This window comes from Microtus pennsylvanicus, chromosome 2 (genome assembly GCF_037038515.1).
Source record: "Microtus pennsylvanicus isolate mMicPen1 chromosome 2, mMicPen1.hap1, whole genome shotgun sequence".
Classification (NCBI taxonomy): domain Eukaryota; kingdom Metazoa; phylum Chordata; class Mammalia; order Rodentia; family Cricetidae; genus Microtus; species Microtus pennsylvanicus.
This window is the reverse complement of record NC_134580.1, coordinates 90,553,559-90,568,700: the sequence shown is the minus strand read 5'-3', so window position 1 is coordinate 90,568,700 and position 15,142 is coordinate 90,553,559. Positions and strand designations below refer to the sequence as shown.

Below are 15,142 nucleotides of genomic sequence, written 5' to 3'. Positions count from 1 at the left end.
TGCCTTTCGAGTGCTGAGTTTAAAGGCGTGCGCCACAACCGCTGGTTAACAATAACTTCTTAAGACAGTTTGATACTAAACTGTCTAAGTAGATAGCAGAGACCCATCTTTCCCGGCTCATCTACACTTGGTTTCTTTCCCCACAGCTCTCGGACTAACAGGATCATTTACAGAGTGGCAGTGGTTTTCTTAAACATCACTTCTACTGCACGAGGGAGGCTGCTCACATCCCTCTAGCTTAAGTTATTCTCCTCAGAAGAACACACAACGGAGGTCTTGTTAATCTGGATCTGGACAAAGTTACTCACAGCTTCCAAACGATCTTTCATCTCTTGCTCGGCATTATAGCCCGACACATGTAAAACTGCATTCCCTATACCATAAAATAGCCTCAGCATCTCTGCAAGAGAAATAGAAAGAAAGCGCAACAATCAGTAAAAACAGATAGAGGCTGCTGGGGAGTAAGTAAAGCAGATGGGTGCAGCTAGACATTAGTACCCATATCATCTGTGTGAGAGAAGGGACTGTCACTGGATTCTGGGTGCAGCCAGCTGTGTGCCACACCCTGTCCTGCTCAGGTGCCTTATTGCACGCATCATCACTAGGATCAGTTTGAATAATAAAATGCAAGAACACAATCTTTAAATGCAAGGACATCATTGTCAAGGATGTCTTAAGGGCTGCCTTTTAATACCCTATGTTTTTTCATTGATAAACAAAAATCTTAAGTTTTCCTTCTCCCACATTGATCCTTTTCTGATTTTCGATAAAACCCCAAGACTCATCAAAATTTCCCTTCTCATGTGTTCCCGAAGCCCGTTCTTTCATGTAGTTTCCCTGACAAACCATGTGGTGTCAGTGGAGAGTCACTATTCAATGTGGAGTATAGACATTTACAGTAGTAAATGACTGAAATCAGTATCCGCTTGTTCTGAGCAGAATTAGAAAACAAAAGGCAACACAAGCAGAGAGCAGGAGACAAAGTCCAGAGCAGAAATCAGTGAACAGAAAATTAAACCCATAAAGAAAAGGCTGTGCTCAGAAAAGCTACACCCCCAAAGCCCCTATGCTGAGGATTCAGGGCCTGCGCATGCTGTGTAGACACTCAACCGCTAATCCACACCCCAACCATTGAAGATTAATTTTAATAAAGGAAATGAACACCATCAGTAATCTTTCATAGAGATCTGTATAAATCTTCTAAAGAAATTCATACTAGAATATAACTTATCAGATGATTATTCTGTCTTTAAATTTTACATGCCGCTCTTGGGAATAAGCAAACAACCAACTGATGGACTCAGAAGATGGCAATAGGCAGGGAAGAAGGAACATGTGTGTGCTTCTTAGATCCCCAGATAAGAGCAAAGCAAGTAGAGGAACAGCAAAGACCTGTGGGCAACCTGAGCAGAACAAACAGCGCCCCCCAACAACAGAAAAGTCCCTGCACAATCAAGTTTCCTGTCAACCCCCAGGTTAACGTAGCAACAGTCAAAATCAACGACCACCACCAAATCTGGCTTCAGCAGTGTCCGTTCAAGAGGAAACAGATGGTAGCCACGGGTGTGCAACAAACCAAGCAAAGGGCAGAGCCAATTGGCGTTTGTTAACTAATCAGTGTGTCGAGCACACTGATGAGGGAATGGCTCACAGACTGCCAGGTCTGGCAGCACACTTGGAATCCTAGAACCAAAAATGTGAAGGCAAGACCTCGAGACTCCCTGGACAGCCATCCTCACTTATCTGACCAGCACAGGTCCCAGGGAGACCCTGTCTCAAAAGGGCAAGGGTGGAGGATTCCTAAGGGCACCCAGGGGTGACCTCTAGCCTGCACGCACACACGCACGCACATACACACACACACACACACACACACAAACATGAACGCACACACAAGTGTGCACTACCTTCCCATAAAATTATTCAGAAAAAAAAAAACAACTATTCTAACATTTTCAGGCCCTGATCAAGGTATCTAGATACCGATCAGTCAATAGCTGATAAAGTAAAGTCCAGACATTATGAACTTCCCAAAGAAAGAAGATAACCACCTTCTAGAGTCTTGTCAAAGCATGGAAACTCAGGCCACCCATCCTGCTACATCTGCAGGAAACGCAGAGGACAGAGGAACACACTGAACCACATAAGCCATGTGCACTCCTGCGGAGTGTCCAACTCCACAGCCGCAGGACCCATGTCTCTCTACACACCGTTGTAAGCAAAAGATGGAAGACGTAGCAAGTGAAAAGGGCAAGATTCCCAAAAGGATAATAAAACTAAAAGGAAAGCATAAAGAAGGGCTTCTAGAATGGACAACCAAGTTATATCTGTTACAGTAACTATATGTTTTATAGTGTGCCTTTCTATATCTGTGTTTTATCAATGAGAAGTGGTTTTCTAAAGAAAAATGAACAGAAACTGTTATATAATTATGTTTAGAGACACCCATAGGAAACTTAAGTTCTTATTTTTATTGACACATATCTGTACATTCCATAAGGTATATGATGTTGAGATTCAGGCATATAGTGTGTGGTTTTCCACTGAGGGTGATTAGCATATTTATAAAGGAGTCTCTAGACTTAAAGCCAGGCTTTGTCACACACCCCACCTAGAAACACGCAGGACTGGCCGGCTCGCCCACCTCTGAGCCTCTCCCAAGGAGAAAGGACCCTGCTGGCCACCAGGGTGTCTAAATGCTCCTGGGCCTCATAGGGCTGCAGCAACTGGGCTGCCACCTAGGATGGGCAGGTGACAGAGGCGGAGCTGCGAGGGGCGGGGCGGCCGGCTGAGCTCCAGTGTCCCCTGGCCAGCGGTGCACTGTGGGCCTATGCGGGGCTCCCAGCGAGGCCTGCCCACCAGACTCACCTGCAGGTGGGTGGCACCGGCAAAGCCGGGCTCCCCCCCGCTCGACCTAAGCCAAGTCAACTCAGGAATACCGCTCGACCTAAGCCACGTCAACTCTGGAATCCCAAACTCAGCGCCTCCGCCTCCACGTCCCTGAAACACGACCACTCTCCCTGGGTCGGAAGACGAGACTGAGGCTTCTGCCTTTGGAACTGTGAAAGCGCCATTACCCTGGCGACCAGGCAGGCCTTGTTTGTTACCTATCGCATCACAATGACAGACACCAATTGATGCCCTACAACCTTCCACTTCCACAAAGACACAACCAAGGGGTTCTAAGGGGGAGAGGCATGGCAGATGATTATGTGTTGGGGTGTGACCCAGGAGAAGATCCAAGAAGGCGGGGCTATGGAGAGAGGATGGGTATTCTGAAAACATCAGGTGTTTGCTGCATAGTTTGGGAGTTCAGGTTTACCCTAATTTCTTACCTACTGCTGTTTGTGCTAGAGACTATGGGCCAGGCTTTTGAGGAGATTTTGGACTAGGGGCACCAGCTGCTAGTATTGGGTTCTGTGTGAGAACCCACCCGGAGTAGAGCCTGAAACTTGGTTTAGTATGGCTTTTTAACTTTGCGATGAAAAAAGGAGAACCAGAGACGAGGCTAGTAAAAGACAACAGCAATTTAGCAAGGGTCGGACTACAACCTGACCTCACAAGGCATCCTTTGTTGGGATCGCTCAGGATGTGATCTAAGAGACAGTCAAGAGTTGGAAAGTGGTGCTTCAGCTGGGATAAGCAGACAGAGATCAAAGGGCTCAGGCTCTGGGAAGAGTCAGTGAGGAGCTCCAACAAGAGACAGAGAGCACTCATCAAGTGCTCCTTCCCCCCAAAAGGCCGGCCGGCAGAGGGTGCAGAAATCTAGCCAACTCCTAATGATTTCAGACATTCTTCGTAAGAATGTTACTATGAATTTATGGAATCTCGTTGTACACCAAGCACTCAGCTAGCCCACTGTATTTGCAGTCTCATCCTAGTGACCACACAATCCCGACGCTCAAATAGTAGCTCAGTGAGGCATCTCTCAGCTGCTTATTTAAAGTTGTGTATTTACTATATCTATTTTGCCACCTAACGTAACTATCTTATTGCCTTATCACACTTTATTATAAGAAGTCTCTTTTGATCTCAGTTGTATGTCCACGTCCCAGAATAATATACAGGGGGTACTAAATGTCCCTTGAAGCAGTATTATGTGTAATATCTTTAATTTAAATGCAATATAATAAACTTAAATTATTTAGCTTATAAAATAGGTTTATAAAAAATAAAACCCCGAAGGTGCAAATTAGGAAAGACTGTTGGCAGACTCTTAATGACTTCCAAAGATTGCTAGGGGACATTTTCCTTCTATGGCACACTATTGGAATAAAACCTGACGACCTGATTAATTTAAACAAAACCTTAGCTGGTGACAATGACTTAAACAGACCCAGGGTATTGTCAACTGGAAGAGAGAATTGGCTTTGATTGAAGAGAAATTACAGAAGGCACATGTGGATCATGTAGATCTGAGTCTTGCCTGCATTTTGGTCATGTTATCCCCCTAACATTCCACTACAGGAATTTTAATGTAGAGAGAAGATATTATCTCAGAATGAATCTTTTACCACATAAACTGAGTATAAAATCAAAAATTTATGTGAAAAGGGTCTCAGTTATGTGGAAGGACACTTAAAAGAAATCCCACACTAGCTCAGAACTAACAAATAGACGGTTATTTATTTAGGGGTCACACAAAATCAGAATCCTCTGCTGGAACAGACATCTTCCTTACCTTTAGGACTCCACAGATTTCAGTGCTGTTCGCAATAGGGACCCTCCAGTTGCCTCGGTCCTAGTGTCCTCTTGCAGCAATTGAAAAGTAACTGAGATAGTGAGCAGAACAGCCTTACTGGAAGAAGTGTGTCACTGGGGCAGGCTTCGAGATTAAAATCCTCCTGACAGTCCCCACTAGTTCTCTCAGCTTCATGATTATGGTTTAAGATTTGAGCTCTCAGCTTCCTGTTCCTGCTTTTTGTCACCTTGCTGTACCCACCATTATATATCCTAACCTTGTGGAACCCTAAGTCCAAATAAACTCTTTCTTCTATCAGTCGCTTTGGTCTTGGTGTTTTATCATAGCAACAAGAAAGGAACTAAGATAGCATTTTTTTTAGTTAATTTTTTAAAACTTAATTAACATTTTTTCCATTTATTTTACATATCAATTACAGTTTTCCCTCCCTCCTCTCCTTCTGTCCTGTGCATCAAGTCCCTTCCTCCTCCCATCCCCCCTTCCCCATCCACTCCTCCTCTGCCTCCATTCAGAAAAGTGCAGGCCCCCATGGGCTTGAACAAAGCAGGGCACATCAAGTTGAGGCAGGACTGAGCTCCTCCATCTGCATCATGGCTGGTTGAAGAAATCCAGCATGGGAAACAGATTCCCAAAAGCCATCTAAGCATCAAGGACAGGTCCTGGTCTCACTGCTAGGAGCTTTACAAACAGACCAAGGAACTAGGACATTTAGGGGTCTGGAGCTTGAGTTCTTACCTTACTTTTATGCTGCGGGAAAAAGGCAGTGAGGCACAGCCATCTTCCCTGATGAAGAGAGCCTGCACAAAATCAGAGGGTCAGATTTCCCTGAAGGGAGCTGACATAGGGAACTTACTCTGAAAGTACATCATCAGAGAGAGTCTATACCTCACATATCCGTGGGGTCAGCCCAACAGAAGCCTGGATGACAGAAAAAGAAAAACATTACTGTTCACTCTGGGCAATGCCCCTGCCCTCCTCTTACCCCCAAACACCCGGGATCCTGGACCCCCCCAAACACAGAGGAGGGGTGTGTGGGCTTAGTGCTAGCTAGCCACTATAGAAGGACGTATAAAACTTGAGGCTGGCACTATCAAGAGACACAGATGAGAGGCAGATTATTACCATAAATAGATAGGAGAAGCTGGCAAACTTAGACATGTGCTTTCCTGCAATGAACTTTATCATTTTCCACCACTAATGTGGTCTCTTCTAGATCCCTACTGTGTCTAGATCCCTAGATACAGAAGCACACACAAACACCCTCTGCAAAACTGCAAAAATCCAAAGAAGTAGGTATTTCCTCTATCTCATAACCAGAGGCTTAAGGTTTTATCCCTTTTGACCTAGTAGGATTTTTTTTTTCTTAATTTCAAATGTCTGAAACCACACTAACCACAGACAAAGGGAACAGTGAGCTGTACCCAGAGAAGTGGGCTATTTTTTCAGATTGTTTCTATACAATGTTATTTGTCAACCAGTGCTCAGGTCATCTCACTAGCATACTTCTATATCTTCTAGGTTTGTTTGTTTGTTTTGTTTTGTTTTTTCGAGACAGGGTTTCTGGAGCCTGTCCTGGAACTAGCTCTTGTAAACCAGGCTAGCCTCAAATTCACAGAGATCCACTTGTCTCCACCTTCAGAGTGCTGGGATTAAAGGCTTGCACCACCACTGCCTGGCTAGAAAGGGTATTCTTTTTTTTTTTTTTTAGTTGTTGCAAAAAAAAAAAATCCCATTTCCCTCCCCCTCCTCGCACACATTACCCCTTCCCCCACTCCCCTCCCCCTCTCCCCACTCCTCTTTCCCTCCCAACACTCCATTTCCCCCTCCCTCTTGAGAATGAAGAGCAGTCTAGATTCCCTGCCCTGCTGGAAGTTCAAGGTCCTCCCACTTCTATCCAGGACCAGGAAGGTGAGCATCCAAACAGGCTAGGCTCCCACAAAGCCACTTCACATATTAGGATCGAAACCTAGTGCCCTCGTCCTTGGCTTCTCATCAGCCTTCATTGTCCGCCACGTTCAGAAAATCCGGTTTCATCCCATGCTTATTCAGTCCCAGTCTAGCTGGCCTTGGTGAGCTCCCAATAGATCAGTTCCACTGTCACAGTGGGTGGGTGCACCCCCCGTGGTCCTGACTAAGGGTATTCTTAAGGAATGCTATCCCCTTAATTTTATTTTTATTGCTGTTGTCTGTTTTGAGACAGAGTCTCAGTGTGTATCCCTGGATGGCCTGGAATCAAAGATTTGCCTTGCCTCTACTACCTTCAAAGATTAAAGGGATTAAAGGCATGTGCCACCATACCTGGCATTATCCCCTCAATTTTCTGTGATTAAAAACAACTTGCATTATACTCTACATTTTTAAAAGCCCCCAGCAAAGCTACATCTCTTGCTTTCTTCTAATACACATAGCTTTGAAAGCTGAACACGGCATTCTTATCCCTGTATAGCACTAAAATGCAGTCCAGGTTTAACCCCAGTCAAATTGTGAAGCTTTATGTGATGAACCTGGAAGTAATACATATATCCAGTGGGATCAACAAGGACTCATTGTCAAAGGGAATCATGAAAGTCTAGTTTTTCAAAGTTTCACAAAGAGAGACTAATTATACAAACTTTACTGTTCAGGTAAACTAGTAAAATGCCATTGTTAAGTATAGGAGAGGGTCACACGCATGCCTTTAATCCCTTTAATATTGATTATGGAGGTCATGCTCCATATCACAGTGGTAAGGACAATGTAAGATACAGGTTTGTTGTGACATTAGGAAGATAGTTCATTCCAGTGCTAACACTTACTGGAGTCCCCAGCATGGTATATGTCTTCCCAGAGCCCGTCTGCCCATAGGCAAAGAGGCATATGTTGTAACCTTGGGCAGCTCCAGACAGTACTTCAGTACCCAAGTCCTGGAACACCTGTAACAACAAAAGTAGAAAGCTTATTGATCCATCTTCCCACAGCACATTGAAAAAATACATTAAACCTAAAAAAAAAAATAAAATTAAAATATTGGGGCTAGAGAGATAGTTCAGCAGTTAAGAACACTGGACCTCAGGTTCAATTTCCAGTACCCACATGGCAGCTCACACCTGAACTGGTCATTTGTAAGAATCACTTCAGCTTCACAAGAAAAGATTTTAAGGGAAAATTCAAATTGCTCAAATATTCTTAGGTACCTACTGAGTACTAGCCTCATTTTTTGTTTGTTTTAAAATACGTTTCCTAGTCCTTTTTCTTTTCTTTTTTTCCCCAAGACAGGGTTTCACTGTGTAGCTCTGGCTGTCTTGGAACTTGATTTGTAGACCACTGCCCAGGGCTAGTCCTTTTAAAAAGGATTTATTTTCATCATCTGCATGTAGGTGCATGTAGTATGTGGAGTATGTGCACACGTGTGTGAGTGCCTGGTGAAACCAGAAGAGAGCATCAGAGTCCATGGAACATAAGCTACAGGCAGTTATGACTACTTGGTACAGGCACTAGAAACCAAACTTAGGTCATCTAAAAGAGCAGTAAGTATCTCAAATGGCTGAGCAGTATCTCAGCCCCAGTGTTCTGTAGTCTAACACAAAAGAGCCTAAGGCAGGACAAAGATAAAAAGGCAAAAACCTGCTCCTCCTGATACACAGAGAAATGTTCACTAAGGCTAATGAGGTGGTTACAGTGAAACACTGCTCAAGAAGGTGACTCATGGTCTGAAGACCCCACAGGACCAGCTAGAAGTTAGAGAGAGCTGTCCCTGACAGTCGCTCCTCTGACTGCTCCTGATAGCTGGTAGGTTCTGCTGGACAATCGCTTCATCTGTGGTCAGATTTTGTGACTAATTCAGAAACCACCAGTAATCCTCATGTGGCAACTGCACTTTAAGTTTCTAGGTTTCCTGAAATTTCAACTGAACTCTGCCAGGCAGCATCCTAACACTCTTGACCACCGATGCTGGTCTTGGTGGGAAGCAGAACCCAGTTTTCCACCTCGGAGCCCTTTCACTTGCTGGCAGCTGGAACAATGACACACACAAGGAGGCTGCCAAGCAGGTAGACAGTCCCATTTGACTTCCCGAAGAAAGACACAAAAGCAGAACAGCAGATGACAAGTTCTCCAGGAGTGCCCAGCACAGCGGCGGAAGTGTCAACTATGGCGCTTGTGCCAGCCTACTCTGTGTGGCACTGCCTGCGATTCCTGCTGCCGCGGGGGCCCCAGTGCTTTCCTGATTATTTTATTGACTTCCCTTTCAATTCTGTGAAACATCTAGTATGGTTCCAGATTGTGGTGTGCACCTAGTCTTGTGCTTCAAAGTTGGTGATCCTAGGCAAGTTCCTTGCATTTTGTAAACTCCAGTTTCTCCAGCTGTAAGATGTCTATCACACAGACTGCTGTCACAGGCGAAACTGGGGGCAACCAGGTAAAGACAGGAGCTAAGTCAAGACTACATCGTCTCGTATTCCAGCAGCTCCACTTAGGCTTCTTGGCCGTTATTACTTCTGTTTGCTTTTTAATGTGTCCATGGTCTAGGCAAAAGGCCAAAAGAACTCAGGGTGCTGTGAAGACTTGAGCTCTGTTCAAGAGAGATCCTTCCCATGGTCTCTCTTGTAGCTCTCTCTAGTCACACAAACTATGTTAACAAAGTTAAAAATTGGGAGAGGTCTTGCTTGCCTCCTAAAGTCTGGCCAGGTGACATTCCTTGAGTCTGAAGAAGCAATATATTTTGCTGCATTAGATTAGATGAATTGACTACCATTCATTCACTATTTGAAATATCCTCCACACACTCCAGCTTCCTGGGGCAGGAGGTGAGAACAGAGGTGGAAACAGCGAAGGGCCACATCTAAATCTAAACTTTATTTCTGCCCTGTTGCAGAATTGTTCATACTACCACTCTGCTGTGGCAATAAGGTTTACCTTGTATTCGAGGCCAGAGCTAGCTAATAGCTGACCAAAATTAGCCATAGAGGTTTTGGAGGACTGAGGATATATAGAGAGACATGGGAAGTAGTAGAGAGATGCTTAGAAAGATGTGTGTTCTTTGGATTAAGGAAGGAGACAGAAAGGAGGTCACTAGTTACTTCTCTGCCCCTGATCAATCTGGTTCTAACCCCATATCTGACTCGGGAGTTTTTATTAATAATAGAATAATTTAGGTAATCGTTACTACCCACAGTTTATGCTCAGCTGAGCAGAGTAAAGAGAGAGAAAAAAACCAAAGATTGTTACTTCGTTCATGTCCTTATCCAAATGCCTATGTGTTCTCTGAAAGTATCACTGAAGAAAGCACTATAGCTGATGATAGAAGAATATCAACAGGATCAGGGCTCCAGTCAAGAATGATGGAGACTAAGACACAGTACCACAGCTGGGCGGTGTTGGCACACACCTTTAATCCCAGCACTTGGGAGAGAGAGGTAGGCAGATCCCTGTGAGTTCAAAGCCAGCCTGGTCTACAAGCGCTAGTTCCAGGACAGGCTCCAAAGCTACAGAGAAACCCTATCTAGAAAAACCAACAAAAAGATACAGTACCCACTCCTCAAGAGCTGGTAGGCTTAGCTCATCAGAAGATCCTGGAAAAGCCACAACCTTAGAAAGAGGAAAACAGGGAGATAAGACATGTTCCACTCCACCCATGTTAACACAATGAGACATAAGCCATGTCAGGGGAGCAGCGGGTGACAATTGGGGTTCGAGGTGTCAGCCCATCAGTAGGAGACTCTCTGGTGGGTGAGGCAAGGCCCTGAGACTACAGACTCCAGGATGTCTTTTGATTCTCTTGTGCCTTTACATGTTGCTGTTGCTATCTTTCTCTGGTGTGAATCGGGTGTGGGGAGATGCCCTACTGCCTGTAAAGTAATGTGTTTATCTCATGGAAACATCCTGCTCACTGGACATTTTTTACCTGTAGACTATAATAAAAAATGACTTCTCTCTAACAGATACTGTTTAATTGATAATAATAATGTTACATTATACAATATATTATATAATAATATTAAAAATACAGAGTTGTGATAAATAAAAGTAACTACAAGGAAACGTCACACAACAGGGGTCTATGTAAGGGGTCACTTAAGGAGCTGCCTAGATCATAGCTCAAGTTAATGATTAAGAGAAACAGTTGAGTCCCAGGAACCAGGCTGGCTCAAAATCCTTTAATCTTAGAGCTGAAAGACTCTAATGCCAAAAGACATAGTCACGGGTCTCGGTGTGCATCATTAGCTGAAACAAAGCGTTTTTACCTGTACTCTGTAAGAAATTTAACACAGTCACTGTATGGGGTAGATATATTGGATTGAACAGCCGTATTTCAGAAGTACCTTCATCTTGAAGAATCCTTGTAGAAAACAGTGAATGTTTTGCCAAAGGGTCCTGTGGCCATCCTATGACTTTGGTCACAAGACACCTCAGGTACACTTGAGGCTCTTGTATTATTGTGTATTGCACACAATGCATAGTGAATGACTAGAATCATGGAGGCATGTGATGGTCTTCAGTAAGATGTGCAAATTTAGATTAGGGACCTTGGTATGAGGAAATACTGTATAACAATCAATAAATACGTCTTTGTATGGCTGTTTGGGGTCCAGTCCAAGCCCAGTCCATTCCAGTTCAGTCTATCAGAAGAGGCTGGACCTTTCTGCTGCTACATGGGCCTTAAAAAATACAGAAGAATAAAGAAGGAAAGCATCAAGAGATTGAGTGAGTGTCTTTTTCCTTAACACCCTCAGACAGAAAAGTCTAATGTTGTGAATTGCCCTTTGAACCCTGTGCTGCTTGGAGGCTGGTCCCCCAGGCAGCAATACTATAGTGGCATTTCATTTGTATTTTAATAAATAAATGTTTGCCAGAAGATTAGAGAGTAAAACAGCCTCACTGTTCAGCCTTACACACACCTTTAATCTCAGTAGCCACACTAGTTGCAATAGAAACTGGGTGGTGCATGTCTTTAATCCCAGTGGTGCATGCTCTTAATCCCGGCCCTAGGGAGGATTATAAAGTGGGAGGAGACAGCTCTCAGACACAGTCTCATTCTGAGATTCCTGGAGGCAGGATCGCCATTTTTGGATGGAGGTCAAAGTAAGAGCCAGTAGCTGGCTGTTTTGCTTTTTGGGTCTTCAGGTTGAACCCCAATTTCTCTGAGTTTTTATTAATTGTGCCTCACAATATGACATCATAGTCTAAGAGTTAAGATAAATCACTGAACTACAGTCTGCCGCAGACACCAATTAAGAATAGATAGGTGACTTCCTTTATTTATTTTTTAAGAATTCAAGTAATGGAACATATATAATGCACAGCACTATAGACCTTGTTCTTTTTTCCTCTCCCTCTCTCTCCCTCCCTCTCTCTCTCCCTTCCTCCCTCCCCCGCTCCCCCCCTCTTTCTTTCTTTCTTCCTTTCTTCCTTTCTTTCTTCCTTTCTTCCTTTCTCTCTTTCCTTTTTATTTTGTTGTTCTAAATAGGGTTTCTCTGTGTAACAGTCCTGGCTGTCCTGGAACTCACTCTGTAGATCAGGCTGGTCTCAAACTCAGAGAACCTGCCTGCCTCTGCCTTCAGAGTGCTGGGACTAAAGGTGTATGTCACCAGGCCCGGCTCAGACATCCCTTTCTCAAATCCAACCAGAATCAACAACACTGCTGACAATTTCCTAACAATGGTTCATCCAAGCATAGGGGCGGCCTACATATTCCTAGAGGGATTTGTCACTGATAAGTTGCTTTGGTTTGTATGGGTTTTTATTCTGTTAGCTATTATGTTCTCTAACCAAGTGGACTCATAGCAAAAGTAATTGTAAAAAGTGCATATGGACCCAGCAGTGTTAGTGCACGTCTTTAATCCCAGCACTCAGGCAGATCTCGGCGAGGTTGAGGCCAGTCTGGACAGCAAAGGCTGTTACACAGAGAAAGCCTATCCTAAAAACAAAAACAACAACAAAAAAACCATATAGTTCCTGGATAGCTTTGTGTCATCTTAACACAAGCTGGAGTCATTTGAAAAGAGGGACTCTCAACTGAAAACAGTGCCTCCATAAGAGCTGCCTGCAGGCAAGTCTATAGTGTATTTTCTAAACTATTAATTGGCATGGGTGGTGGCATCCTTGGGCTGGTGATCTTGGGTGCTACAAGAATGCAAACTGGGCAAGCCATGAGGAGCAATCCAGTAAGCAGCCAGCAAGCAGCCAGCACTCCTCCATGACCTGCATCAGCTCCTGACTCCAGGTTTCTGCCTTGCTTGAGTTCCTGCCCTGACTTCTCTCAGTGATGAACTGTTATTTGTATTTTAATAAATAAAGCTTGCCCGAAGGTCAGTGAAAAGCAGCCACACTAGTCAGCCATACAGACCAGGCAGTGGTGGCACACACTTTTAATCCAGCAGCCACACTAGTCAGCCATACAGACCAGGCAGTGGTGGCACACACCTTTAATCCAGCAGCCACACTAGTCAGCCATACAGACCAGGCAGTGGTGGCACACATCTTTAATCCAGCAGTTACACTAGTCAGCCATACAGACCAGGCAGTGGTGGCACACACCTTTAATCTAGCAGCCACACTAGTCAGCCATACAGACCAGGCAGTGGTGGCACACACCTTTAATCCAGCAGTTACACTAGTCAGCCATACAGACCAGGCAGTGGTGGCACACACCTTTAATCCAGCAGCCACACTAGTCAGCCATACAGACCAGGCAGTGGTGGCACACACTTTTAATCCAGCAGCCACACTAGTCAGCCATACAGACCAGGCAGTGGTGGCACACACCTTTAATCCAGCAGTTACACTAGTCAGCCATACAGACCAGGCAGTGGTGGCACACACCTTTAATCCAGCAGCCACACTAGTCAGCCATACAGACCAGGCAGTGGTGGCACACACCTTTAATCCAGCAGTTACACTAGTCAGCCATAGAGGCTGCATAGTGGTGGTGCACGTCTTTAATCCCAGCACTAGAGAGGAATATAAGGCAGACGAGGACTGGTTCTCTTTCAGTCTGAAGATTTCAAAGAGGTAAGAGCTCTCTAGTGGCTTGGCTGCTTTTGCTTTTCTAGTCTTCAGGTGGAACCCCAATATCTGTCTCTTGGTATTTATTATTCATGCTGCAGAAAATGACTCAGGAAAAACCAGAATGGAGCCTTGAAAATCAAGTAGGTTGTGTAACAGAAAAGATGTCTAAACTGTATAAACAACTGTGTTACACTGTGAGGGATTAACTTAATGGAATTTGGAAAATCAAATACATGAAGAAAAAGGACTCAAATGTTAGTGCAAGGTAAACACGCTTATTTTCTTCCACTAAGCGCGCTGCATTCTTTAGATGACAAGGCAATCACGTTCAGCCAGAAAACTATCAATAATATAAGACAATTAGACAGTACAAAAATGAAGAAATCACCGATAACCCTTCAATCACAAAAAAATAAAAACTGAAATTGTGGATGACCCAAAATGCAATAAAGATAATAACCTATTGGTAAAATACAGCAAACATGGACCACAGTAAATTATGGCTTCATCTAATTACAGAGAAAGGTCTAAATGTATTTTAACCTATAGTCTTCCTACAAATTAGGGGAAATGGGGTGGGAGGTGAGTAGAACTTAATTAATAGACAAACCATTAACTCCACACAAGGAAATTTTTTTTTACACAAGGAAACTTTTTAGAAACAAAGAAAATTTTGTTATGTGTAACAACATGGATGAAAAAAGAAAAAAGGTATTTTTCTCCACTTACTATTCAAGGTTCATCTATGTTGTTGCACAGATCAAACTTTATAAAACACCATTTCTCAGCACGTATCTCAACCACCCAGACAATATTAAAAGTATGTTGGTAACATAGAGGAAGAGGGAGAAAGGAGAGATAGGTAATGCTAAGAATGTCTGAAAAGGCCACATATTATTTTGCGAGTGCATCTTAAAATACTAAAGTAACATGTGTATGTGTGTGTGCGTGCACATATATATACATATACATACATATATATATATATATATATATATATATATATATATATATTAAATGGAGTTACAGCACACCAGGTGATAATGTTCCTTTTGACCACACAGTTATCTTCTGAAGAAACATGTTCATAATATTGAGTTGAGCCAGATGAGAGTTGTGAGCAAAGGCCAGGGTGACAGAGAGAGTCTGAGTCATAGTCTTAGTGCTTCCAAAACTTTCCCCAACACAGTATTTATTTAGGCATAATAACATCACAGCTGGGGAGAAAGGAAAAACAAAACCAAGCCAAATAAGCATTGCCTTCCTAGCCTTTAGACTCTTTGTCCCTTCTTTCCTTTGTTCTCAAATGGAACTGTCCCTCCACCACTGCTCTCATGAGGATAGCATGTAAAACAGTGGTCCTGGGAGTTGGATCCCTGGCTATAGAGATTCTCTGGGTTCACCATCACGAGAAAACCCTAGGCAAGCCCCTGAAGTACTAGACAGAGGATGCTC

General features: G+C 43.7%; 1 protein-coding gene across 1 annotated transcript in view; it reads right to left on the bottom strand.

Moving 5' to 3' along the window:
* Nucleotides 1-311: 311 nt before the first annotated feature.
* The window catches only part of LOC142844314 (uncharacterized), a 38,755-nt gene continuing 23,924 nt past the window's right edge, over nt 312-15,142 (bottom strand). Inside the window, exons 7-11 of the mRNA XM_075962646.1 lie at nt 7,498-7,614; nt 5,588-5,620; nt 5,438-5,499; nt 4,682-4,772; nt 312-400 (exon numbers count right to left, since the gene is read on the bottom strand). Of these exons, the coding sequence (XP_075818761.1) occupies nt 4,742-4,772; nt 5,438-5,499; nt 5,588-5,620; nt 7,498-7,614 (243 nt within the window). The 3' untranslated portion in view covers nt 312-400; nt 4,682-4,741. The remainder of the gene's footprint in view (nt 401-4,681; nt 4,773-5,437; nt 5,500-5,587; nt 5,621-7,497; nt 7,615-15,142) is intronic.